Consider the following 27256-nt stretch of genomic DNA (forward strand, 5'->3'; position numbering starts at 1 on the left):
GTTTGGGGTCTTTACGCACCATGAATAACTCACAATCCAGTTGTTTTGTCTGTCAACTAAATAACATCAGAATATGCATAATTGCATGACGCAGAATTTTTTAGGGGCCCACTTGAGTAAGTGATGAGCTTATTAGTGGGAACTAATTCATGCCCAAGAGAGGAGAGAGAACCATGACAGACATTTAGAAATCATTCTGAGAGACGTAGGATGAGATATGTGAAATATTAGGTATATGTAGAGAATTAATTGCAGTAACTCTGTGTTGCAGTAAGAAGAAAAGAAGTGAGACAAAAAACATCATAATACACTTATCGCTGTTGTGATAAAGAAGACATTTTAATCTTGTATGTACAGTATCTACAATGTGGAGTTCTTGGACATTCAATAAAACTAAGTTTCAGTGCAGAACAACCTTCAAGAGATATACTATATCTACTATGATGCAACACCTCTCCATAAACGCACTTAACTGGAGTGCTGTTCAGAACTGTCTGTGCTGAGAAAGAGGAAAACCGCATGAGTGATCACATTTAAAGTCAACACGCACACTAGAAATGTATCATTTTCTTACATGTTCCATTTTCTTACAGGCGCCATCATGTGTTCACAGAGCACTCCTTCCTTCTTGTTCACTTTTATAGCAAATAAGATGTAAAGTCTTTGACAAAAACAACTTAAAAGAGAGAACATTAATTAAAGTTAAGCAAAGCCTTTCAACATAAATCTAATAGAATCTAATAGATTGGACACAATGCAACATATACAATTGTGTGTCCACTGACACACAGATATTAATTAATATCTTTGTTTCTGATTCTAATGATGATACAAAAAAGTGATCTGATGTGCTGTTTCGCACCTGAAACACAAACCTTTTTGGACTGCATTTCTTAAATGGATTCGAAGAGATATTTAATTTGAGGCTTCAAAGAAAGTAAATGTTCTTATTGTCTTTACGTGTTGTTTATTCTGATCTCATCATCTTCAGACATCGAAGGATTTTGTCACCCACAATAATGAGATATTTTAGAGTCTATTGGAATGTAATTTGCATTAAAAGCTTTCTCTTGCAACATAATGTAAAAGCATGAGAAACTAAAACATTTTTAAGAGGAATGCCATTGTATGTGCTGAAACCCTGAAAAATAATCACTGTAGTAAGTGCTTGTTTCCTTTTCTTTGGCTTAAACAACCAGATGGGTAGTTTCCCTTTAAAAAAATAAACAGGTGGAATAAAACTAATGGCAAAAGAAACACACATATTGGCTCTATAAATTAAATAAAATACAGTAAAATATCATGTCTCTCTGCTCACAACAAACGGTCTGTGTCTGTGCTGAGAGGGAGGGAAGAAGGTACTGACACTCATTTTTACATCCAACTCCAAATTCTCGATGAGGCGAACCCCCTCGCTGGTTTCTTGTAGCCATTTTGCAGGTTCAGTTCCTTCCTCTCACCTCCAGATTCTCATTCTCATTCTCTCTTTCTCTTTCTTAATTTGTCTCTTTGTCTCAGATGATTTCCAGAACGTCACAGGGAACGAAGCCTCTCTTCTTTCCACTCGCCACTCTGATGAAGCCGCTGCGTTCGGCCTCACTGCTCACACAGATCTGAGGCAGAAAATGAAAGTTACTGTAATGCTAAAACTCTAAAGAATAGAACGTACAGTTGACAAGTACAGTCAAACATAGCACAAAACATTTGATTGAACATTTCAATAGATCTGAGTAATTGTTTAAAGGACACAATGGGCCTCCAAATACAATTTACAAGTGGTTCCGACCTGTTGTGGGAGTCATGCGCAATCCAAGTTTAAGATTTACACTAATGGATTGTATATTTCATTACTTTGAAGCTATTTTGAGTTTGAAAACCCGATATAAATTGAACTTCATAATTATGTTTGATATTATGTCATGTTTATCTCCGCAATTGAAATCATATAACCTAACGATATCACAATTAATTCAAATTGGCTATTGATGCTATATCAATATGAACATCTATAACTGTAAACCAACATGAATTATTCGACCCCCTCTCGTTGCAGTCATTGATTGCCCATATGTGAGTAGGTGTATACAGTATATAACTTAATGTTGAATTGTCAAAGTACATATACATACTGGGGCAATAGTTTTTCACTAGAACACTATGTGGCAAAAAGTATATTGACAGCCTGTTGACACATCTGGCCAGTTACTTTTAGTCCCCTATTTTCATGTTGATTTTAAAGTTCTTCTACGACATACTACATACATATTTACACATGGTCTTGTGCAAATATAACTTTCAGAAACCTTTTTTAAAGATGATACATGAAGAATACATTGTTATTTTTTTATCGGCAATTAAGTGACCACACTTTACTTTCTTTCCAACTCAGTCATTGACCCTCATGATGGACCAGAACACATTGTATTTGCATGCTTGCTCTGAGTACTCGCCGTATCTTCCCCTGGGTTTGTGTGACAGGAAAAGAAAGGCAGCGGGTCACAGACTCATCTTGTTTTTGGTGGTTTCATCTCCCCTCGGGGTTACTTGATTTAAGTCTCCTATGAGTTCCAACATGCTCTGGAAAGCATTGTGGAAAAAGGAGCCTGATCTAAGTACAGCCAATATACCAGAAATGCTAATCTAATGGTAAGTCCTTGGAAGGATCCTCTGTCAGCCAACTCCAGTTGAGCTTTCCAGTGAATAAGCACATGCAAGGGCAGAGTTGCAGGAGGTAAGAGGCTACGTGGGAGCTGCAGGAGGGTAATAAGATGGAAGAGCTGCTGGTTAATGTGAATCGGATGTGCTCTAATGGCTGGGGTGCCATCATGAATTAGACACAGACGTAATGTCGATGTTTTAATGTCCAAGGTCATTGCTTCTCATGAAGAGGACGCTCATGTGATGAAGCTTGCTAATGTTTGGTCTAACTAAGTCCTTGTTAATAACTTGAGGTTTATCCGGCAGATTTTTTGAAAGGCATTTATTCACAAGAAGGTTGCAGAGATTCTTGCAAGAATTCCTTAAAAGCCAATATGTGTAATTCAACATTTCAGCCACTGGTGCTCTCCAGTGGTAGCATCAAAAAGACACTTTTGCAGACATCCAGACATTATTCAGCTCGTGTTTTTTTCATATTTGTGAAAAATATTAAATATATATTATATTATATTATTTAATTGTAATACATTCCACGCGTGTTTAATTTGAATGTGATATTTTCCTGAACAATTCCACAAGAAGTTGCAGATGCAGACATTGACACAGAAAACCCATAATAATGAGGCAAGAATGATTTAAAATATAAATAAACTATTTTAAGGGAAGCATTCCTACCTGTCCCTCCTTCAGGGTGATCTGGCCTTGTCCTTTACAGCCAATGAACGTCCTGTTACACCTGAACACTTGGTCCTCAATCCGCAGCTGATGAGCAAAGGCTGCTGGGAAGAAACCGATCCTGTCCTCAATTATCCCCTGAAAGAAAATCAAACTGGGGGTTGGTTACAGTACATGTATAAAGTTAGATTTTGGATCATACTATCTTTTATATAGCTGGTTCTTAGACATAAATAAGTTATACTGTATATGTCTTCATTTTCAGTAGCTATACATTGTACTGTATGCATGTGTGAAATCAGGTAAAGTATCACTGTTCAAAGACCAAACAGGCCAGATGTCTTTGTTTATCTACAGCCTGTAGAGAACAACAACAGAGTTAAAATGCGTGATGAGTTGCTTCATGGTCTGGTGGCAGCCGGCTGCCTCTGTGCAGTCACGGTTTGGCCCTTTTGTCTCCCTAATTTATCTGTCATGCAGTTGTGTCCTGAGGAAGCCTGTTGCCTCGCTCCTATAATTTACAGTTTGACTTCCTGTAATTTATCAAATCCATTTTTTTAATGTGGGGTAATATGTTGGTTTCGTACCTACCTTCCACCAGTCATCATTGGACTCATCAGCCAACAAGATTCTGTCTCCAGCTCTGCAGTATCGAGCGAAACAAAGGACAAATTAGTCAAAAACATTTTATCTTCTTATCGGCATAGTCAGATGAATCCAAGCAATTTAACATAGAGTCCCTCCACAAAGCAGGTCTCAATAGCCCACCACAGAGTTAGCAGGATCAATGGTCATGTATATATATATATATGTGTGTGTGTGTGTGAAATTGCTAACCGATGTTTTTAGCCACATCAAACAAGGGGGTGCAGGGCTTAGAAAAAGGTGAACTAAGCAACACCTAATTAATAGTTAATGTACGTACTGTTGACACTGAGAAGAGCTTCACCTATCCACCTGATCTTTTTTAAGATTCCCTCTTATGCGTGTGTCGTATAGTCAAGCATTAGAGAAGGTGTTTGTGTTTTTATTGAATGCACCTTAATCCTGTTTGCTGTGACTAATTCTTCTTTGTCCAGGAAACAAATGAATCATTTACCCCATGCACCATAACTATTAGCATCTGTTCAAAGCCATCGGTTAATCTGTCCAATAAAAATCAAAAGGGCCACACAGTTGAGCTAAATGTTGGTCTACGCAATATCCCCTTTTCCTTCCTCTTGTGGTTCCGTTACAACACTGCTTTATATGAGTGCCATGACTCAGAGAACATTGTTTATTGTAAGCGAGAATCAGCACAGCACCTGACACTGTAAACACTTCTAAGGTGAAAACCAAGTAGACACATGTTGTTTCAAAGAATAACAGGAAATGTACCGTATGAGCATCTCCTAGAAGTACTGTGCCATCAAATCAGGTAAATTATGAAAACAAGAACCATGAAAGTGACAAAAAATGGTTGGTGAAATCATTGTCTCTTAAATAACAAAAAGGAAGAGTGGGTTTCCTAATTCTGCATTCTAAAAGTGCAGAACTCATCATCATTACAATCACCACATAGTTGAATGTAATCAGATAATCAGAGCAAGTGGCTGCAACTAAAGCTAATCACAAAACCTGATTTTCTCACTTAAAATGAAAACTGAACCTTTTGATTAAAGATTATATTTCACCCACCATTTGCGCTTTATGTCTAAGCATTTTATGTATTGGTGCAACGAAACCCAGAGGAGAAAAACATTGATGGATGCTTTCATAAGAGAATACATTTGAAACAAAGCTTGGTGAATTTAGCAGGTATCAGTGGACGGGGAGTCCAAGAGGAGAAGTCAACGAATAAGAAATGATGCCTGACGATGGAAGTTTCTCTCGACATATCCTTATAGATAGGCTGAAGGACTCATGATGAATACTCTCTTCCTGAGGGTCTATTTCAAAGCACGTTACAGGCGATGCCCTCTCAAGCATGGTTAACGGATGGGATGCTATCTGTGGCCTGAGTTTCAGATTGTATTGGGGATAATAACATAGACCCAAGTCCATACCACAGACTAAGTGTGTACAATATGTACTTTCTGCTATGGTTACCCTAACTGCTGGGCTTGTAGTCACACCAGATTTACTAAATAGCCTAATTAGTTTATTTGCTGGTGTTAAAATTAGCTTTTTTCTTATTTGACAAGTGAAACCACATACAAACAAACTGTGCAAAATGTATTGTGTAAGTGTTGATGATGATGGTGCAGCAGCCCTTTTTGCCAGCGCTCTGTTGACATTTCTGTATTTCCAATTGGGAGACATTATTGCTGTAGGAATTTCCCGATATCTCCAACTCGGTATTACAACGGTTGACGTGGACTGTTTTTCATTTTCTTAAAGCACTTTCTGTTGTTTTCTCTCCATATTCCTAGTTGAATATTTCCCAGCACAAATCAAGGATAATCCATTTCATAATTTTAACCAAAATATGTTGTTTTTTTTCCCAGCATTCAAAAATAATATATCCCCGCTTACCACTGGTACACTGTGTACGCCTCGTGGGACCTAGAAATAGACTTCTTTCCAAAGACTCTCAAGATAAATCCAAGAATACATGAGATTGACTGATATTAATAGACCATTATGACGCACACACAGGTACTATTAATGAGGCCACTCCAGAGAAATTAATCTTTGAGGACCATTACCTACAAAGAGGAAGCTAATTAGTGCATGTTGTACATCTATTCTTTTATTTTTTGCCTTGATACACTGGTTATATAAGATAAAACACAGACACAGTAATTAACAGACAACATCAATCTTGGCATTAAAAGGCAGATGAATATTGACAGCTCTTCACCAGCATGTCATCGTATTTACCAACATAAATGAAACACTATGTGTACACGTGTACTTTGTGTGTTTGTGATTGTGTGCCTCGCTCTTGCATTGAATGGCTGTCTATGAGCATAATGTACACTAGGATTGCATTTCACAGTTGTTTTGTTTGTTTATCTTTGCAAACTCACATGTGTTGCTGCAGAGCATACAAGGCAGGTTTAGAGCAGTTGCAAACAGCAACACACATGAAGTTCATTGTTGCTAATGCGACTAAAGGTGTCCATTTATTAATCTTATAAAAAAGTCACTCAAAATTCTGTTTTTCTGTCATTGATGTTGTTTGTGCATGGCAGGCAATGCACATACAAGCAATCAGTATATTATGATTAACGTGTTAATTAGGAGAAGATTGAGTGTCGTGTGCAAACTAACCTCATGTCCAGGTCGTGGCTGTCTTGGGGAGAGAAGCTGAACAAGGCCACATAGGTGTTGAGTTTAAGGACATCCTTCTGTAGTTGGCTCTGCTCCACCTTGACGAGACACAAACGCGGAAACACATGAACACACAGATTTGGTTTTGAGTCTCTTGGGAAAAGCGAAACATTGCTGACAATTTAAACAACGCTCATAGTCACACATTAAGAAAACAACATCAAATTCTCGATTGTCAATTTTCTCCTAGTCGTATCTCAAAATAGTCTTTTGGCATTCACATAGCGAGGGAAAAGCCTGTGTTTACAGAACACTGCTAGATCGGGGAGCAGCTTAAGTTGTTCTGCAATCTGTTCCTCTTAATCCACCGTCAACATGAGTGGGAGAACCAGGATCGGCGTTTTTAATGCTCAGGAAGTTAAAACAGGACAGGGGTGTGGGTGGAGAACAAGTTGTCAGAGAGGTGTGAGCACAATTAGCAGCGAGATGAGCCGCTATTCTGGGGCTCCTCACACCTGCTCACAAAGCTGGTGGCCGTCTTCTTATTTCATCACTTATACCTTGAGTCTGAATGCTGCCTGCTGTGTCCCTGAAATGATCCCTCCGAATCATAACTTGTCCCTGCATAATGCCTGGATGGAAAATTTGTCAAAAGATGTGAGAATTACTTTTTTTTTAAACACACTAATGGCTGTTTGTGGTGCTGTACAGGTAATGAAGAGACGTGTTTCTGTTCTTGTGTGGCTCTCCGGCATCATCCATGTGTCAATGTGCCTGATGGAAGAGGTAAGTTAAAAGCAGCCGTAAGGCAAATTTGTGGCCTCTGGGTAAAAACAACAACATCCATTACCGCTAACTTAGAGCTGCTTAGTGCCTTTAGAGGCTCTTGATGCTGTGGGAGCCTCGAACACTGAGCGAGAGGTCGAGATAACTGCGTCCTTTGTAACTGATCCTTTAAATCTGTAGTAACCTGTGAACATAACTTTAACATACTATCACCTTATAAACCTTTTTCATGATGCATGTGCCAGCCAATGTCTATTTACATAACCAGCCAACATAGAGGCTTTATGAAGTCATGTTTCTGGCCAACTGGCAATTTCAAATCCAATATTCACTCTTCCTCTTTATCCTCTTTATTTACGTGCACTGGTGTGTATTCTTTAGAATTTTTTCGTAGTATTCTTTTGTAATTTGTCTGTTTAGATTCCACCAACTCCTGAGAAGAATATCTTGCTGTATAGCAGCTACATGCTCCATTATCGCTACACATAGTCATTTAATCCACTGTTTTATAAAAATATTGATTAGTGCAGCTTCAAGAGCTAATTTTATATTTAATATTCAAGAAACGTTTTGCTTTTGGAAGTAACACATTATACATTTCCTGCAATAACAAAAGCAACAGAAGTTTGTTTGGATGAGCAGAAGCTGCCTCAAATGAGGAGACGAACAAAACAAAACAAGAAGCCACCAACAACAAAATAAAACTTCCCAAACGGAGAATCCAGCCAAAAAAGAAATCCCAGCATGAGCCAGACTATTTTACTGTCAACTGATCTCAGGTTGTTTAACTCTAAACCAGAAACCAGAAAAGAGTGAACAGATGGGGATCCTGTGTGTGACTGCATGTGTTCCATTTGTGCGTGTGAGCCTCTCATCTCAAATTGGAGGCTCCTACTTTGGCAAAGCTGTTTTCGAGCGTTTTTCTCTGCTCATTACCCGGCAGAGCCTCCATCTGTCTGTCCGCCAGCCTGAGCTAATGGACCTGTCGGCTGACAGACAAACAGCCTGTTGCCAGCTGTGCTTGGTCCAGCCTGATAACGCAGCACAATGCACTTCACGTCTCTTCCCCAAAATGGTCGACTGGACTGCTAGATTGTATTGCAGAAGATAGGTGTGTGTGCATGTGTGTGTGTTTTTCCTTGTATGGTTATTTGTTATTTTTTGTGTTTGTCCTAGTGTCTGTGGTCTTTTTCCATTGTTGACAATGAAGATAAACATGTTAAACTATAAAAGTAAACAGAATAGATGGCTGCACATAGAAAATGTGTGCCAATAGCACTGATACTGCAAACCCCATCATGGAAGATAGAAAGGAAAAGAGCCGTTTTGAAATGTGCCCATGAAATATTCATTGTTACTCTGCAGGGGGTGCCAAGACATTCACAGAGGTTTATCACCTATTTCCTCTCACTAGCATGAGTTGTGCACCATCAACACTGCATATTCACTGTAGAGAATAAAAACAGTAGCACAGACCCCAAAGCTGCAGATCCAAACATTACATAAGGTCAAAGCTTCTCTCTATCAGTGCAGGCCAGTGGTCCTGTCAAATCGGATATGATTTGTTACAGCAGGAAGAGAAGTTTTCCCTTAGAGTCCTGGGAAATTCAGCAGTGACGATGGAGACGAGGGGCAAAGTGCAGCATGCTTAATGGACACAGGACGGACTGGCCTGGTATCAGTTCTCAGAGAGACCACAAAGAGTTCAGGCCCTGGTCAGTGGACAGTCTGTTCTCAGACTGCACCAATAACACACGTTACTGTAAGACTCTGAGCTGCAGAATAACAATCAGTGTGAAAAGTGAGGAAAAGGGTTCACGCCCAGAGTTGCTGACAGGACAGTTTAAGTTTGCCATTCCTCTCAAATATTATTCAGTACATTCAGTTTTCTTTTTCTTATTTGTCCAGTTAATTTTTTTGCGAAAACTGTTTTTGATTTTCAAAAATGGCACCAATTTGTTTTTGTCTGTGAAAAATATCCCCCTCAAAATTTGACATAATATATGTATTATTTATTAACAATTAGATAGATGCATTTCTTACCAGCAAATCATCAGGTTTTCTCTCTGGCTGGAAGTAATGATCTGTCCCGTTCTCAATAACTGTGAAAACTGAAAGGTAAAAAAATACAGAAAACGTATTACAGAAAGAAATCAACAATCATTTAAATAAATAATATATTTTGCTCTCAAGCCCTGTTTGCGGCCTCTAAAAGCAGCATGTTTGTTAGATTATATGTTGGACACGTAGAAAAACATACTGATTCTTTGCAACTTTAAGAGCCGTGCCAGAAAAGTGGCACAAATTATAATCTTTTTCCCATGAATAATTATTACAAATCAAAAAGGCAAATTTCATAGCAATTAACTGGGGAGATAGCTTGTCTGCAGCTGAAAACACGAGTCTGATAGCACTAAATCAGAGTCACCAACTCTGTTATACTGCTGCAGTATATTATATTATGTATATTTATGCACTATACTCAACTATATTATACAATAATGTATTATTATGACTACTATTAAATTACACCATATACTGTATCTTATCATTCCTACTATACTATATGTAATACTATACCATGTTAATATCATATACTGTTTTACCAAATCATATATAGTATAGTTATATTTGCAGAGAACACAAAGAATCATTCCATAATCACAGGCCATATTATTTTTGGTGTACAGTGTTAACGTACTAGACTTGCAGCTATTAATCATACAGTGTCACTTTATTGTATAACTTGTCAATCTAACTTGTCACTACCTCGCAAGTTTGTCTTTAATTGCTCTTGTTCATTCTTGTATAGTTTCTACTTATATCAGTTGAATATTTGTATATTTTATTTTACTTTTGTGCTGCTGTATCAGCATCCCTTCTGGGGATCAATAATGGCTTATTTTATCTCGTCTTATCCCATTTATTTGAACTTTTTCTTTACCTACGTTCTTTTTTCCATTAATCCAAGCACCTTCAAGAAGCTAGAGCAGCGTCGTGGCCGACACATGGCCCAGGCTAAGAACACGTTTCTTCTTTTGTTGAGTGCTATTCTCGGAAAAAAATTGCTCAGCAGCATTGTATCCACACTCCAAATGACATTTTCCAAAGCAAAGGGAGTACCTTGGAGCACCATTCTCATTGTAGTTCTGCCTTCACTGCTCAGAGTGAATGCTCCAGATTGTAAAGGGTCAGTGCCTTGCACTTCACTACAAAGACTATTGTTCAGATGAAAAAACCCAGTCACCGCTAAGAGCTGCACACAATGCAGATTAAAAAAGAGAGGTCCACATGCTTCTTTGGCCATTTTCTAAAAAATATTCTCGAGCAGGGTCAGAGTGAGCAAGCAAATGGAGCACCTTCCGTTCTGTGGACAACAGTTAAGAATCGTTGATGGTTCAGAGGAGAAAAATTAAATGTTGCAACTTTCTCAGACTCTTTTGTGCCAAGAGCAATGGCAGTGTGTTTTTTCCGATGTGTCACTACATGGCTGTAATCCAGATGCACACAGTGTACCGCAAAAGATACTCACCATCATCGCTGTGTTTTCTCGACAGCTCCTGCCTGCTGCTGTGAGCCACCACTTCCTCTGGAACCTTATCCAAGTCACTGGTCTGCAGAGATCATTCAAAGATGATTTGAGTGCAGATAGAAGAGATAACATGGATTAGATAGATAGAGATATATACTGTAATGACAGATAGACAGAGATTCACTCCTTTAATTCCATTAAAAATAGCTAAAAATGCACTCGCTTTCACAGTCCAAACAGCTGTTTTGGAGAAAACTGTAGCGTAGCAAACATGCTGTTTCTAAGTCTGCATTTGGAAACTATTATCATAACCCCTGTTGAGATCACATTGTCTCTGTGAGCCGTCACCAACACACACGTCCATTCACTAACAGCTGCACAGGACAGAATGGCCTAAACCCAAAAGCTTTCACTTGTCTTCTTACAGAGGCACGTATCCAGACTGCATACACAGTTTAGATTATGTTAAAAGTGGTAAGCTATAAAAAACAGATTTCCTTGTGTATTCCACAGGGACAGAAAGGAGACTGGAGAGTGTAGCTGTACAATACAATCGGTCTCGTCCATCTTCAGAGCTGTAACATGAGTGTTTGCACCAACATCTCCCTTCATCACTGACTGTACCCGACTTCCTTTATTGGTAGTGTTTACAGCCCTGCAGCAGCAGTATCTATTTAGACCATCAGCTACAGTATGTCTGCTGCAGTGGGACAAAATATAACAAGTATAATATATCAACTGGATTGTGATAATCTTTATTATATCTTGATGAAAAGAAAACGTAGAAAATAGGATAAATAAAATGAAAGTTTTAGTGACCGGTATTTTGTGTTGACGGGGTAAAAACAAACACAAGCAAGCATGATAAATGATCCTCTTCTTACCGAGTTTCTGTGTGGCGACTCAGAGCCGCTCGCCCTCTTGGCCTTTTGTGCCAGCGACGTCCCAAACCTCAAGGCCTCATACACAGGGTCCACCTTGTTGCCACAGGCTTTAGAAAAGAATGAAGACATGATGGCAAACTAATGTTAAGCTTTTGAGTTAGCCATGTGCTGCTTTACAATATTATAAAAACACAAAGGTGAATCTTTTATAACAGCTAAGTGGATAAGGGGTTCTGGAAGAGTGTAGGACAGTTTTTGCTTTATTGCATGTCATCCAACACAGAGTTGAAATTATTATGGAGATTTAAGCTTCTCACCGATGGGCATGACTTCTTTGATGCAGCCGTACTGTTCCTGGATCAGCAATGGAGAGCTGTAGTACCGTCGAAAGCCTTTTGGCTGACAGAGAGGGAACAAAGAGAGCTAAGCGACAGACTTTAAAGACAAATCAATATGCAGCACCACAACAACCCGACGATGAAATACTGCACATAACTCTCTTTAGTCTGACGTTTCTGAGCACAACTGACAGAGATAAAGTTCTGCCACACTTAATGTCGGGCATCACTGTTGTTAATGTTGTTAAACAGACATCAAATTCTGATTTGAATGAAAAAATATTAAGGACTGCAGTTCTAAATCGTGCATGGCCATCGGAAATAATAACAGATTTGTTCCATACAGAGTTGAACATGGACAACAGGAGTAGAGAATGTGTCGAGGTGCTTCACTGGCATGTACCAGATAGGAAACAAATGGTATTAAAGTCACTGTCTTCATTTTTTTTATTCATCATGTTCTCCATTCATCTCCAAAGGCCCTAAAACATTTGTAATTTATATATCCATCACCAACCTGCGTCCCATCCAATCAATACTTCCCCATCTGTTTTGAATCCTTCTTAAGTAAAGAAGAAAGACAGGAGATTGAAATTCTCCTCAATCACATGATTAATTCATACATCTTTTCAGCTTTTTGGCATTTCATTTTCTTCTGGAGAGTGTCCTGGATAAATATTTGTCTATTTCAATTCTTTACTGGATGTGAGGATCAGCATTGGAGACCTACATCTCATAGGACTGCTTTTCACCTGTTTGTTTACATTTAATGTATTCAAGTGATCGGGATTCATTCTTCGTTTGATGAGGAGAAGGCAAAAATATCCCACCCTGAGCTCTTCAAGTCCATCTCAGGAACTGAAATGTCAGATTTTGGGGGGGCAACTCATAAAGGAATCTGGTTTATTTGGCTGCAATGAAAATAAACTACTCAATGTTGCCGTCAGTGACTTTATTTAATACACTGATGTTGTGACGGCAGTGATTGTAGGTTTTGGGAAAATCTGGGGAAGAGTCATGGTGGCCTTTCTTATGTGTATTTAATTCACAATGTGCTTGTTTCTGTTCATCAAAAGTCACTCCACTTAAATTATTTATGCAATAAGGTTACAACCACACATACCAAAGTTGGACAAAAACAAACACAGTTTTTGGAAAAATATCTGCCTGGATCTGTGCATGAATAAATAATTGAATTTGAGAGCTGTCTTCTTAATGATTTTGAAGATTCAGCACCAAGAAATTAAGTAACTATTAATACTAAATAACAGCATTACCCTTCGAGCTGCAATCAATCTTTGTTTGATCTCACAGACATTGAGAATTTCTTGTAAAAGCTTTTAAATATTGGGAGAGAACATGCTCATGGTGAATGTTTTCAGTGATTTTGTCTCTGTCAAACACTGAATCAATGTGTGTCGTATACACTGGGCACCAGGGAAAGAAAGACATCCGGATGAAGCTGTGGCTGCAAACTGGAAATTGGGAAAACTGTCGAGATTGAATCTAAACCAAAACTGTTTGCCAGGAGAAGCTAAAGCATCTCATCTTAGTGGATTGGCCACTTGTTAGCTCAGTGGGCTACATCCTGGTTAAGTTTCAAAATGTCACTGAAAAACAAACTATTCCTCCACAGAGTCTTTGAAAATCATAAAACATTAGTATCATGAGCTGATTGTTGCCAAAGCTAAACATGAAGTAATGTTATGTGACCAAATAGCTGAACCACAAAGGCCGGACTGTTAATACCAACATTTTTAAACTATGTGTTATGAATTAATTGTCACTGTTTCAGTAAGAAACCTATAGTGAAGAAATGGTGAAACCCTGGTTCCATGGCTTATAAAGATTCAGAGCATGAGGTAACTTGATTTCTTTGCTAAAGAGTTCTCAAGCCAAGAGAAACAATCATGGCTGCTGAAGTCTCCAAGTTTAGAGTAAGTTGAATTTAGAGCTGTACTCCACTGGGGAAACTTCCCTTTTTATCTATTGACCTCTCAACCTCATTTTCCACTCCTGTGAGCCGATCATATCTTAAAGCCTCATCCCTTAGGCATCTTAGTGGAGAGATGTCACAGGGCCGCCTGTACAGTTAGCATTACTTCCATATAATTTCCATATGACATCTATGCACTTTATTCTCGCTGATTATCACAAACTCAGCTTATTTCAAATTTCCTCTCAGAATTCCAGCCACATTTTCTCGACAGTGGTGGAGCCAAATACTGTGGGGAACAAGGTAAGAAAAGGTAGGAAATCACACATAATATGTCTGACAGTGTTACAATCTCGTTCTCCTCAGTGTGGGATGTGTGCGAATGACTAAAGAGTCCCAGTTCAGTCCTGACTGCAAGTTTGCTGGACTGCTATGAAAGTAAAACAACGTTCTTGGAGCTAGTGTAACTGAATCCTCCCTTGTAAAAATGCTCAGCCCTTCCCAACAGACACAACTCCAACAAAACCAAACGGTTATATTTTACTGCAGGTTCACATTGTTTGGAATCACAGAATAGCCAACAATTTCAATTATCATCATCCAAAAAATGAAGAGAGGCTCCAAGAAAGTCTGTTGCTGGGAGGGAAAATGATATACAATGAATGATAACAAGGCTTGATCTCTCAGTCGATGATTTTTAAGGGAGGAGGTTATTACAGTACATGGTCGTGAAGTAATACTACTGACTCATTGACGGGACCAAATTACAATTAAATAAACCCCTCCTACTCAATGAGGTAGTTTTGCTCTAGTTCTTTATGACAACATGTAAGCACATTTAAAATCAGCTCGAGCTTAACTTTTTTTAAACTTTTTTTCTCTCCAGCTTTTCACAAACAAACAAAAAATCAATTATCATTTTAAGTTTGATCAAAGTTTTCAGTAAGGTTTTGAAAAGGGTTAATAAGCATAACGTTTTCAAGGATTTCCTCCACTTTTAAGAGGTCAATATGCTTCACAACTAACGAGTTGACCACTGATCAATACTGCCAACTTTCCCATTTTTGTGATAAAAGATGAAATTGAATAATTAATAATCTGATAATTGTTCCAAATATTATTTTACACCCCCTTATTTCACAAACAACCCATGCTTGACTTGCATATTAAAAAACAGACATCAGGCTGAAACTGTGAAATGCCAAACACATCATAACACTCTTACATGTGACATTTTCAATCGAGGTTATGAAGTGGCTTCAGGGTGATTGTATTGACTCTGTTTCAATGGTTTATGCTGACGGCCAAACAGAGGTGAGGAGGAGGTCAGCATTTTTGTAAATAGTGCGCTGCATTGCTATTATCTAACACTTAGACAGTGATGATATAACGATTATGAGGACGATGACGGTGATGATGATGGATGGTGGCGACAGATGTACCAGCACACTCACACATAAAGTGTGATTTCTGAATAAGCACATTCTAGTGGGAAACGGTGAGACAGCCAATTCTTATGTCTGTTTTGGTTTATATCATACTGACATAGTAATTATAAGCTCACAAACTGTTGACAGCAAAGAGACAAATGTACTGAATGTCTTCATGTCTGTATTATTTGGTGTCGTGCATCTTACCAGTTTGCCCATGCAGCGCTGCTGTCCCACTCCATTTTCACATTTGTGATGTAGGCTCATCTTGCAGGCTTTGCAACGGAGGCCATGCTTTGCCGTGTTTCCCGCCAGGAACACCACATGCTTGGCTGTTGTGCCTGACACACACACAGAAAAAGAGGCAACAGGTTCAGATGTGTTATGCAGGAAGGGGATTCAAATGGTGTCTCAAAGTGAACAGCAAATTACATGCACAAAAGGAGGAAAAATATATTGTTCAGAACGCGCTCTCGTTAATTAATTCATTAAATTAATTGTCTTTACGTGCTTATTCGTAGCCTAGGGTTTCTGGAGTCTTTCCCAGCATGCACTCGGGAAAACTGTGAAGAAACATGTGGAACATTTTAACAGGGACAAAATCTAGCAAACGTGACACATGATGTCCATTTCTGAAAAAACATTTCAAACAAACTGACTGTAATTGACCAAGTGCTATCAAAACCATGATAACCCATTTCAAACTGCTGCCTGTGTGAGGCTCACCCTCACTTATTAATTCGTGACTCACAGTTGCTGGAATAAATGAAGATTAATCTGATTTATCAGTGAACCAAAGTTATGCAACACTGCAATAGCAAACCTTCAGCATGCTTGCACACATTAATACACAGAGGTGTGTGGATAAGTAACAGATGAATATGGGCAGAGATGGATGAGGAGACAAAAATGACAAAGATAGTTTTGTGGGGATGTGAGATTGTAAAGAGAAAGATGTTGTCAGAGAATAAAAGCTCACATGGCAACCACAACAGATCAATGTAATCTTTAATGAGGATCACTGGGCTGGAGCTCTGTCATTGTGTGTGTTTGTGAGACAGAATGACATACAACAAAAGGTTGAGAGATGAATGGGCAGGTACAGCGTAAGTGTTTAAAACTGCCATAATTGGGTAGTGAAGGAGGAGAGTAATTTCACTGGGGGAAAATCCATCTTTTCACTGCTCATCTTACATTTAATTAGATTGCAGCAATTTTGTACTGCTTGGAGGGAGTGATGTGTCCAGAACTTAAAAAAACAAGTATTAATAAATATTCTGCATTCAAATAATAATACGTTTGGCTGACTGGCTGACTTTTACTTAGGCTAAGAGCCAGCTGCATGTACTGTGTACAAATATATAAAAATGTTGAATTATTTTCTTTTCAGGAGGATAATGTTTCAAATGATCCTTACAAAAGACAAAACGAAAGAAGGGTTCATGAGAAGAATTATCTCTAAACCATTATCATGTTACGCATAACAGGACAAAAAACACCACTTGCAGCCAGCAGTGATGTACCATTTGCCAGTCATTCCACATTAGCAAGAGAGGACAGTGTTAACAAGTCCCAGGGCTGTTATTAGTTGTAGTCTGACAGATATGCACCTCCAGCTCTTTATTGATCAGTCAATGAGCATGTGCACTGGCCTGGACTACACTCTGCATGCATGCATTTGAAAATTCTGACGTGCAAAGGATTCATCGATCTTCATCAGCGTGTGAGCACAGGGAGAATAATCAGAGAGTCCTCACTGAAAGATTATCAACGTTGTTCACAATTGTCAAGTTTTGTACAGTTTTTTTGGTGCATTGTGAATGGGCAATGTAGAAGCACACACTTCCAGCATTTCAATCTATATTGCATCATATTGAGTTTAGTGAGCAGAGATAACACTGTAACTATGAAACCAAGCAGAACACCTGATCCCCGAACAAGACAGCAAACACATACTGTGGACTTAAGGTGCAAAGCCCTTTGTGTAGTTTACTTAGCCAACAGGGGGGAAAAAATGTCTGCTTGCTCTTCACGTGCTGCAATGTGAACTGGTGTCACGAATATCTGGAGCTGGAGAGCAGTGACAGGAACTCAGTAATGGGTGGAAAACTGGATCTTATTCCCCATTTTAAGCTCTTGTGTTGCTTGGCTGAGCCTGACTGCCACAGAGCTGGCAGACTTAGTGAACCTGAGATTGAAACCGAGAGAAATTAGATCCTGGCTGGAACTTTTCATTGGTAAGCACAGATCGACACAAAAAGCAACAACAGCAGGAGCCGAAGCAATGAGCACCACCTGGACCAAATTTTAGGTCACTCTAAATCAGGTCAATTGGCGATGTTCAATGAAGACTTGTGAGTTTCATTCTGTCATCTTTAAGACACCCTGACTCTTGCCTGTCTCTCTGAATACGCAGGGGCAGGAAGCAAAGGAAGCCCTTGACAACGAGTTGTTGATTGGCTTGTTTGAGCTAACTCACTCCAACATGGCGTAATAACGAGATGCCTCCACGTTAACTCGTAACAGCTACGAAGGGAACAAACCACTGTGTTTCCGCAGACTGATACAAGAAACTGACATTGTCGACTTCCTTCAGTAATGGTTGGATAATGACGTTAGTGCATCTGTGTGTGTTTAGGTGCTTTTTCCTCCAGGCTTGGAGAGGAGGACAGGACATTACAACTGTGGGGAAAGTGAGTGACAGTGCAGCTCTGGATGGCATTTACTCTTTCTTGGCTACTCTGCTTTTAAAGTTTCATCTTTATTTATAAAACCGTAAAGGACAAGACTCCTGCCAAATTTCCCATACCTCTTGCCTCAAAATAAATTTCCCACACAGTCTTTCTTCCTCAATTTCCCAATCTTTCTCCCAACAAATAACCTTCATCACTCCTCCACCTTCTTATTAAGCTCCTTCAAAACACTGACCTGAGCAGCAGTCCTTGGTTAATTTACATACTTTAATTAGTTTCTCCCACGTCCATTAGTTGTTGTTTTTTTACCTTTAAATATCCCATTTATCCATCGAGAGAATCAGGGAACTAAGGCCTAGAATGCTGAATACAAAGGTGAACTATAGCTGTTTGTTATGTGTCCATCTGCGATCAAGGATTGTCAGGAGTAAGGATAAGTCCACAATCATGCCAGCATCTCTGTGAGACTACAGTTAGAACTACCTGCTAACATTTTCACAATGGCGACAAGCTTATGTTTTGCAGATATAACGTTTACCATGTGAATCATTCTAGTAACTATTTATGAACTGTTTTTTTCAGCTGACATTTTCAATACATGGCAGACAATGTCAGCTGTCAACTGTAACACTAAAATTAATCGATGGGGTATTAGTGGAAGTGCAAGGTCGTCACAACACACGGCTGTTGTATTTTGTGTGACAGAAAGAGAGAAAACTCTAGTATGCACCTCTTACACAGTAAGTGTGGGTTTGTCTGACATGTTTGTGCATCGTTTATTTTAATGCAGGGAGACGTAGGAAAGCCTCAGTTTGCATCACAGTCATATCTGTCTATTACCCCACCTTGACCTCTCACCCCTCTGATTTATTTCTCTCTAGGGTCCACCAAACGTGTCATGTGTATCTCTGGGATTTCATAGCACAGATTAGTGCAAGTTAATCAAGTGAGATTACTTTCTTATCCGTGGTGAGTATCAACTTGTCGTATTAATTAATCCAGACATTTAGATGCTTTGATTTGAGGCATTTAAGGGATTGTGTAAGTAAATCACTGCCTAGTCCCTAAATGTTGATGCAGGATCAGTGATTACTGACTGACAGTGATAACAATTTGTAATACTTTGTAATAGAATCTTAAATTTCTGCATTTTCCATCTGCATACATCCGTCATACAGTATGCACTTATACTGTACAAAGTATAATCATATAAAACTCTTTGTGTGGAATTTGTTACCTAAAAGGAGTGAATATTACATTTTTCAAGCCTGCCCAAATAATTATATTTGCCAGCCGCAGGTAACTCTCCCATTCACTCATGTAGACATTTATTTAATACGCCATTTGCTGCAAAGACCTGCAATCAATATCTCATCATCAGCCTGTACTCTATCAGAGCATTTTTATTTTCCAGTGAAACAAATTCACTGGGTGCCTCACAACAAGGACACTGGCTTTTATGGACAAAAGTAGAGCACTGCACATAGTATTTAGGCAGTGTAATGAAGTGAAACACAATAGGAGAGTAACCTTGGAATAAATACAGGAAAATGTGGTTAGACAGGCACACTGAATACACGTCTTAATTAGGTTGCAATAGTACTCTTAACTTCTTCTTCTTAAAGGCTCTCTCCATCCACACAGGTGTTTTAAATTACTCTGGCTGACAAGAAGGCTACTCAGGTTGAAGTTGGGTGGAGCTGTGCTTAACTTTACGGCATAATAGGCTCGTTCAAGATGAGCCAGTTCTGCGCAGAATTGATCGGCGGCAATCGGAGCGCAATGCATGCCGGTTAGATTTGTGTCCGACTTGGTCCCGACTTGCTCTGACGTCATGCACACATGGTCAACGTTGTTCTCACGAGAACAAGGCCGTCAATTTTAGAGCCAGGCGCCGCAGTAGCTCTGCAGCGACTGTGTGGCCCAGTGCATGATGGGAAACGCCTGGCTGTCGCCACATCAGAGAGCTGATTGGCTCTTAGATCTGACAGCAAACACCACGTGTTGTAGAAAATCCTTATTTTATGTGTAGTTGTAATACTTAACGCTGGATTGTTGACTATTAGTCTCATGTTTAATCTGAAAACGTGTGGTTGATAATACAAAATCGTATTTATACAACACATATCAAAACCGTCAAACAGATGAAGTGTTGACCTTGATCTTGGTTAAAGAAATTAATGAAACATATTGACTGCACTATTCTGTTCAACTGAGCATAGTGTATGAGCGAGTCTCTTATAAACAAATGGTTTTAAAACTAATATAAACGCCTACAGAAAAATGGTAATATATTTATTGCTCTATCAAATATTTACTAATCTAGTTCTGCTTCATCTAGCAAACCTGATGAATGAGTCAGCGAGAACTTTAATGTATTTCTGCCGTTTCTATTATGGATGACACAATTCATTTGTACAGGCTTTTATACAATACAATAAATGATCCTCATCTAAGAATGAAGTGGCTGTTTAATGTTTCCAGCCTTTTGCAATTTTAGCATATTGTTATTAATCTACGCATTCGGGTGCGTTGGGAATTGAAAAACCTTTTGACTAAAATAGTGACATTGATTATGAGATTGACTGTAAAGGCAAAATGGGTGTATATTTAATTTAGTCCAATTAAAGATCACTGTATCAGATTACATGCTATATTATTTATCTTTTCAACTTGTGTTTATTGGGCAAAGACAAACTAACAAACAAACAAACAAACTTTCCTAATATACTGAATAGAAATCCAAAAAAATTATATTAGTTTCAGTGGCGTATTTCTATATTATATTTGGCTTTATCGACAGGATGAACAAATGAAAATCATATCTTTGTATTTTGTACTTGAGAGAACCAACAATGTAGTTTTTTTGCACACTGAAATGTGTAAATGTGTATTTAGTTTGCTGTGTACTAATATTCGTTTCATTACAAGTATCTTCCTCTTAACACAATCTTATCCACCATTATCAATGTTATAAAACACTTACTGCACTATTTTAACTCCAAGAACATGCATCAATTTCTAATGACCGGGCACTATGATTTAATAATCATAGTATGCTTGTATTATTAGTTTGAGCCCCACCACCACAACTATATTTTTCTCTCCTGGGTGCTGCCCTTTGACTCTGAGTCACAGTCAGACTTTGACAACACCATCACAGCTCATTACAGAGACACACACACACACACACACACACACACACACACAGAAAAACAACCTCCACCCCGTCTCTCTGCTGACCGCATTGTGTTCTCATTAAAGCAGGATAAATGAAGAAGAGGGTAGCATCTCTTTTCATGAGTGGACCGGAGGACTCGGCACCTATCACCGAGCCAGGAAGGCCTGACATCATACTTTTATTATTAACAGACCTCCAGAGGCCCATTCAAGGCTTTGGCCAGTGGATGCGTCTCACTGGCCACACCAACAGACTAGTGTAAAGAAATAATGGTCATAAATGTATAGAAATGTTTTATGATGGGATGAACTTTAGTTTTACGTGAGGATGTTGGATGACCAATAACAAAACTGAAAACAAATAGATGTGTTAGTGTCTTCCAAAAGAAATGTGTGCTTCTTGAATAATTTTCAAGCCTTTGAAGAGCATTTATCTCTATTTCTTGTAGTCACCGTGTGTCAAACACCTCTATGCATTCGATCTACAAAGGTGGGAAACACAGATATCAAATGTTTGTCTGCTCAAGAGCACTGTAAACTTAGAAGTCTACAGGTTTTACCGACGAACAAGAACCAGCATCAACTGAATTGTTGTCCATTTGGAAATCAGCTGAGAGCGGTGAGACTGAACTAACATAGAAAAGTTGTGGGCCTTAAAACCAAAACAATGAGCTGAAACTCGCTATGACGCCCCTTTCACATTACACATTTGATACATTGTTAATGTTAACATATTGAGTATAGTCATTTTCAGGTATGCTGATTCGTTAAACAACCAAAATGTCCAAAATCGATAATAAGAATATATAGTATATGAAGTCATATTTTTTTTTTTTATTTGACATGTTTATTTCAAATCAAGTCTGGAACTGAGTTTTGACTTAATCTTCGAACAAAGAACTTTAAAGGACTTTTTAAAATTTGCTTTTGTCAGGTTAAAAGAGGGAGATTTTAAGCTCAGACTTATGTACACGAGACAAAACTAAATTATCTCAATTATGCAAAGAAAATCAAAGACTGTTGGCAAACTAATACAGTACTGTTGTTACCCCAGTATACCGTATATATACACATGCTGTATTCAGGCTAACAAATATATAATCAGGGGCTTGTTGAGCAGATGGTACGGGCAGCCCTTGTCATTATCGTGCTGCAGAGGCCCTGAGATATAAAGACTTAGTGCTCCCTCAGTACTGATGGTAACAAGGAGGGGAGCGGCCAGAGGAAACCAGAACATCTGGCGAGAGGAGAACAGGAAGAGGAGCTGGCACTGTTGTTGGCTATCTGACACCCGACCAGACAGATGGAGGGACCTGGCTCAGTGTGCGAAAAAAGGACGACTGAGACATTTTGGTCACGTCAGTATCGTCAGGTTGGATGCTCAGGTGTCAGGGGCCAAGAAGTCGGAGAGTGTTTGGATACAAACGCCTTGTGTTCATTCTGAATAAAAAGCGTGATACCGAGGATATGAAAACAAAGGTTGGTGCTTTAGGAGACTAAAACCTCTTACATCCTGCCCTGTCCATACCATATGAGCATACTATTGCATATTCATTACTCTCTTATTTGGATTCTGATGACAGAAAAGTTTTCCGAATAACTTCCATCAGGTTATCTGATGAAGGTCTCATTATGAAAAGGTTATTCTCAATGCTGAGATTGCAAAATTCATTAGATAATGTGCAGGACTTTTTTTTTTTTACCATGCTTTCTCCTCTGATCTTGTCACTGTGCTTTGTTCGGTATTCTGATCACACCAATGAAGGAGGGCTGCATTGTAACCATACCTACGATCATGTGGTTGCAGACGTCACAGAACGTGGGCTTCTTGAAGATGTGCTCCATGAAGCAGTGTCCGGCCGAGTCTACCTGCAGCGGGTTGCGCGACTGGGAGCGTGATGTGGGTGGAGGTGCGGAGGGGATGGCTGGAGGGACCGGAGGGATGGGCAGGTTGGTGGTGTGCGGCGGGGCCATCCCGATGTTGCAGAGATGGCCCGTGCTGCTGCTCACATCTGAGAGCAGCTCCGTCTTGTTGTCGTTGCTTGTTCGGAAGAAGTTGTCTGCGCTCTTGCTGCGGATGCTCTTGGTCTTGAAGGACAAGGAGCGCTTGAGTCTCTGCAGCTGAAAATGAGAGGAGAAATTGTTGTAGTAAAATGGAGCAAGGGAGAGAAACGGAAATTGAAAGGAGAGAGAATGACAGAGGACATAGAATAATTCAATTCCAGTAATAACCGAAATAAATTACAAAGTGGGTCTCTAAAACCTTCTGGCAAAATGTCTCAGTGTCTGATGGCTGACAAAAGGCCATTGAGAGGGGGAACTTATCACTGCGCAATGAAAAACCTTTAGGATTCCCCACCTGGAAGGTAATGTGATTTCCTGGTGAAAGCAATGCATCACATCAACACTATTTCTCACACGCTGTGCTGCCATTTCGGGCTGCAGCCTCTATCAATCTCCTTAGGCTCCTCTTTTACAGTAATGCTATTCAGAACACTCCACAGTGACAACCCCTCATTTAACCTCTCAGTGTGTACTTCCTCCTCCATGAAACCAACTTAATCCTGGGCTCAAACACGCAATAAAGAATCTTTAAGCTACTGTATTTGCTTTTATGGTTCTGGTTTCTGGCTGGTGTGTGTCTGCAGGGCTCTGATTTATGTGACTGATAGGTAAGGAAGGACTCCAAAGGATCTTCTTATATCTTAGCACACACTACAGGCCTACATTTATAACTGTGTGGATTTACAGTTTTTCTGCTTGGTGCAGAAAGGTTGATCTGTCCTCTTCTAAATTTGTTCCAAAGTATTACCTATGAACAAACAGACAATGTTTATAAATCATAACTTAAAACTGATTCTAAGTTGAGATACTCACATGCAATCCCAGACTTAAACAATACAATTAAGTGAAAAAACAAATGAGAATTGTTAGCTGTTGATGTTGTTGGCTAAAACGTCTAAGCCAGTGGTTCTCAAACTAACACTGATACAACGTGATGGCTCACACATCAACACTCTTTTTGTTTTGCACAGGTTGAACGTTATTGTTTTTATCTTGAAAATATATTCAGTGCAAAACAGGTTATTTGCAGCCACAATAGTTGTTTTTTTGTCAAATATTAGTCATTTTTTACACAGATAGAACTTTATTTGTATTATTCTAACAAAGTGATTGCACATGTTATTAATTTTTGTCTGATAGAGCAATTTGGCTTACTTGAAAGGGATTTAAATTTTCTTTATTCTATTATTTGAAAAAGCACGGATGGAGGAGTCACAAAAAGTTGGACTATTTTGTTACAATTTAGTTGGGACCCGAAAAATGTTCTTCCTTCAAAGTGGGGCCTGACAGAACAAGTTTGAGAACCACTGGTCTAAGCACATAGAGCTTATCATTGAAGCGTTGGTATGTTGATGATCAATCAATTGAATGGGTCACTGTGGGAAAAATCAATTTGGAACCTTTCTCTACCATTACCACCCACACACAGGAATGCACAACCGACATGACCGGACAGCACACATATATTCTACTGCAACCTCTTGTCGTTCTTCATTTGCATGGCTTTTACACACCCTGAAAAGAAAGTTGATGGTAATACATAACAATAATGTTAACGCAGTTAGGTCTTGATAAGTGAATTATATACATAAGACATTTTTGACTGGGCATTATAATGTAATGGTAAAGAATACTATACATATTTACTGTAAGGTGGTTTTATATATCTAAACTTAAATAAATATCTCTCTAAATAATTAAAATGAGGCGATGTGCATGCATTGAGGAGCTCATGCTGGGTTTGACGTCACCAAATCTGTGGGAGCTGAGTTCTATTCGAAGCAGAGAAGGTTAATAGGGGCTAGACTAGGTAATGCAGAAAAAAAGAAAGAAAAAATAAGATTATATATCAAATCATTGTTAATAAATAAATATAATGTTGCAGCCTCTATACAAAGAGTGCCCTCTAGAAACACGAGTGACGGTGGATGAAACCTTGTGTGGCATTGATGTCACTAAAGTGATCTATCTTAAAGAGCAGGAAAAGTTGTAACGCAAAACAACTTGTTTATCCTTATGTACATGCAATATGCTGTTATATCACAATTAACTAAAATCAACAGTGCGCTACAGTTTACACAAGAGTGGAAGCTCACCTTGCGCTTGTGATGTTCAGGCCTCACAGTATTCTTAAAGGAGGAATAAAAACACAAACAAAGCTTCACTGTGTGGAACTCACTCTACTAACTGTCTGTAAGGAGGATTAAACAATTATATAATCACGTTTTAGTCTTTCTGAAGTGTTCTACTACTAATAAAGTGAGTAATGGAAGGGAGTGTGGTTGTTTGGCTGAGACTTTATGTGAAATGTCAGCCAGGACTCTCTTGAAATACATAGTGACCGATGTGCCAAAGTAAGAGCTCACATGCACAAGCTTTAAAACACGCAATACAAAGTACATCTATGATCTTGATGAAAACTTGAACTTTTTCTCTGAATTTCCTTTTTCATTTAAAAAAAAATAAAGATAAAGCATGATTATCAAATGCCATTTATATGCGCTTTGGAACAGAAGAGCTGATGTAGCCATCCACTAGCATTGTGAAGAGTCCAATATTGTACTGTAGTAGTCTGGGCAACATGTGACCGACATAGATGGCAAAACGCCTGAGGCAGCAGCTGTGGATCTCTATCACACAGCCTACTTTCCTCCATCAGCCACAAGTTGAAATCACAATCCCACATTTCACTTATTTATTAATGTACACATAACAGTAACACCATAGTACGTCTTTTACCACTACAGCACACTGCGAACATGTTTTTAGGTTCATCGAGAGCTTTTAAGAGCCGTTACACCGTCATTGATCTCGCAACAATACATTTAAAATGTGAAATACCATAAACCCCTATTAGGTTGTGCGCCCCCCACACACTACATTTATTACGAAAGTCATAACAAGAGTGTGTTAGGGGCTTGATTGTGAGTTTAAACTGATTTATCTAAAGTTTTTTTTTCTTAAATGGTACATTACCATAATGCTATTCTTATGGTATCCTTACTGAGGTCTGTTCTTATAATGAGTCTGTAATGATCCTTTGTGGCACTTTAAATGGGGTTTTCTGACAGTCATAAATACAAAAACGACTTGGTTTGCATGCATGTTTTTCTTTTTGGGAGCTGGTCCCTGTTGAGTCGATTTCCCTGTCATAGTTTGTTTGCCCAGCTCTATTCATACTAGCTGTTGGACTGATGAACGGTACGGATCCCAAAGTATTTCATCCGGGATGATACATAATAAATAACAACAGGATAGTCCTACCTTGGTTTCCTGCTGGCTGGCGTTCGCCGACGGGGATTTGGGAGTCTCATTCTGGTCCCGTTCGTCCTCTTTGCCCCCACTTTCGTCCTGAATCATGTTGGCCGGTGGGATCATCCTTTCTTTTTGGGACTTTTTGGGACTGTTGCTCTGTAGAGTTTGCTTCCTCCCAAAGCCCTTTACATCTTTTCCATTCCTCTGTAGTCACCGTGACCTGAGGATAAGTGGAGGGGAAGTCATTCAGCCCCGCTGCTGCTGTCGCGAAGGGAGAGATCCGAGTTTCATCCGCACGTAAGGAGAAGATGAGAAAAACGCTTTGTGAAGGCTGAAATAAGTGCTTTCGGAATCAAAAGTTGAAAGCCAGTCCAGTTCCGCTTGAAAGTGCCCCGTCCGTCTAAATGAGGCGTTCGCGTGTATCGTGTCGTCGTGCGTAATGCTGCCAAGACATCTCCAAGTCCACGCTGCGTTCCACACACTGACAACCCTCCGATGGGAGGAGAGCTCTAAGCGATTAAGGGAGGGAAGGATGTGGAAGGAGGAGAAATGTGACACAACGACTGCGTC

At 39.2% G+C, this 27256-nt stretch overlaps 1 protein-coding gene across 1 annotated transcript; it reads right to left on the minus strand.

Moving 5' to 3' along the window:
* Positions 1-332: 332 nt before the first annotated feature.
* stac (SH3 and cysteine rich domain) lies at positions 333-26809 on the minus strand (the record flags this gene model as incomplete). Its single annotated transcript, XM_079218066.1, has 12 exons — positions 333-1613; positions 3334-3471; positions 3925-3976; positions 6589-6686; positions 9418-9485; positions 10907-10988; positions 11791-11897; positions 12108-12189; positions 15702-15835; positions 23155-23488; positions 25528-25560; positions 26696-26809. The coding sequence occupies 12 exons, from the start codon at positions 26807-26809 to the stop codon at positions 1515-1517; spliced, it is 1341 nt and encodes a 446-aa protein (XP_079074192.1). The 3' UTR covers positions 333-1514.
* Between the last annotated feature and the right edge of the window lie 447 nt (positions 26810-27256).

This window comes from Taurulus bubalis (genome assembly GCF_910589615.1).
Source record: "Taurulus bubalis genome assembly, chromosome: 1".
Lineage (NCBI taxonomy): Eukaryota > Metazoa > Chordata > Actinopteri > Perciformes > Cottidae > Taurulus > Taurulus bubalis.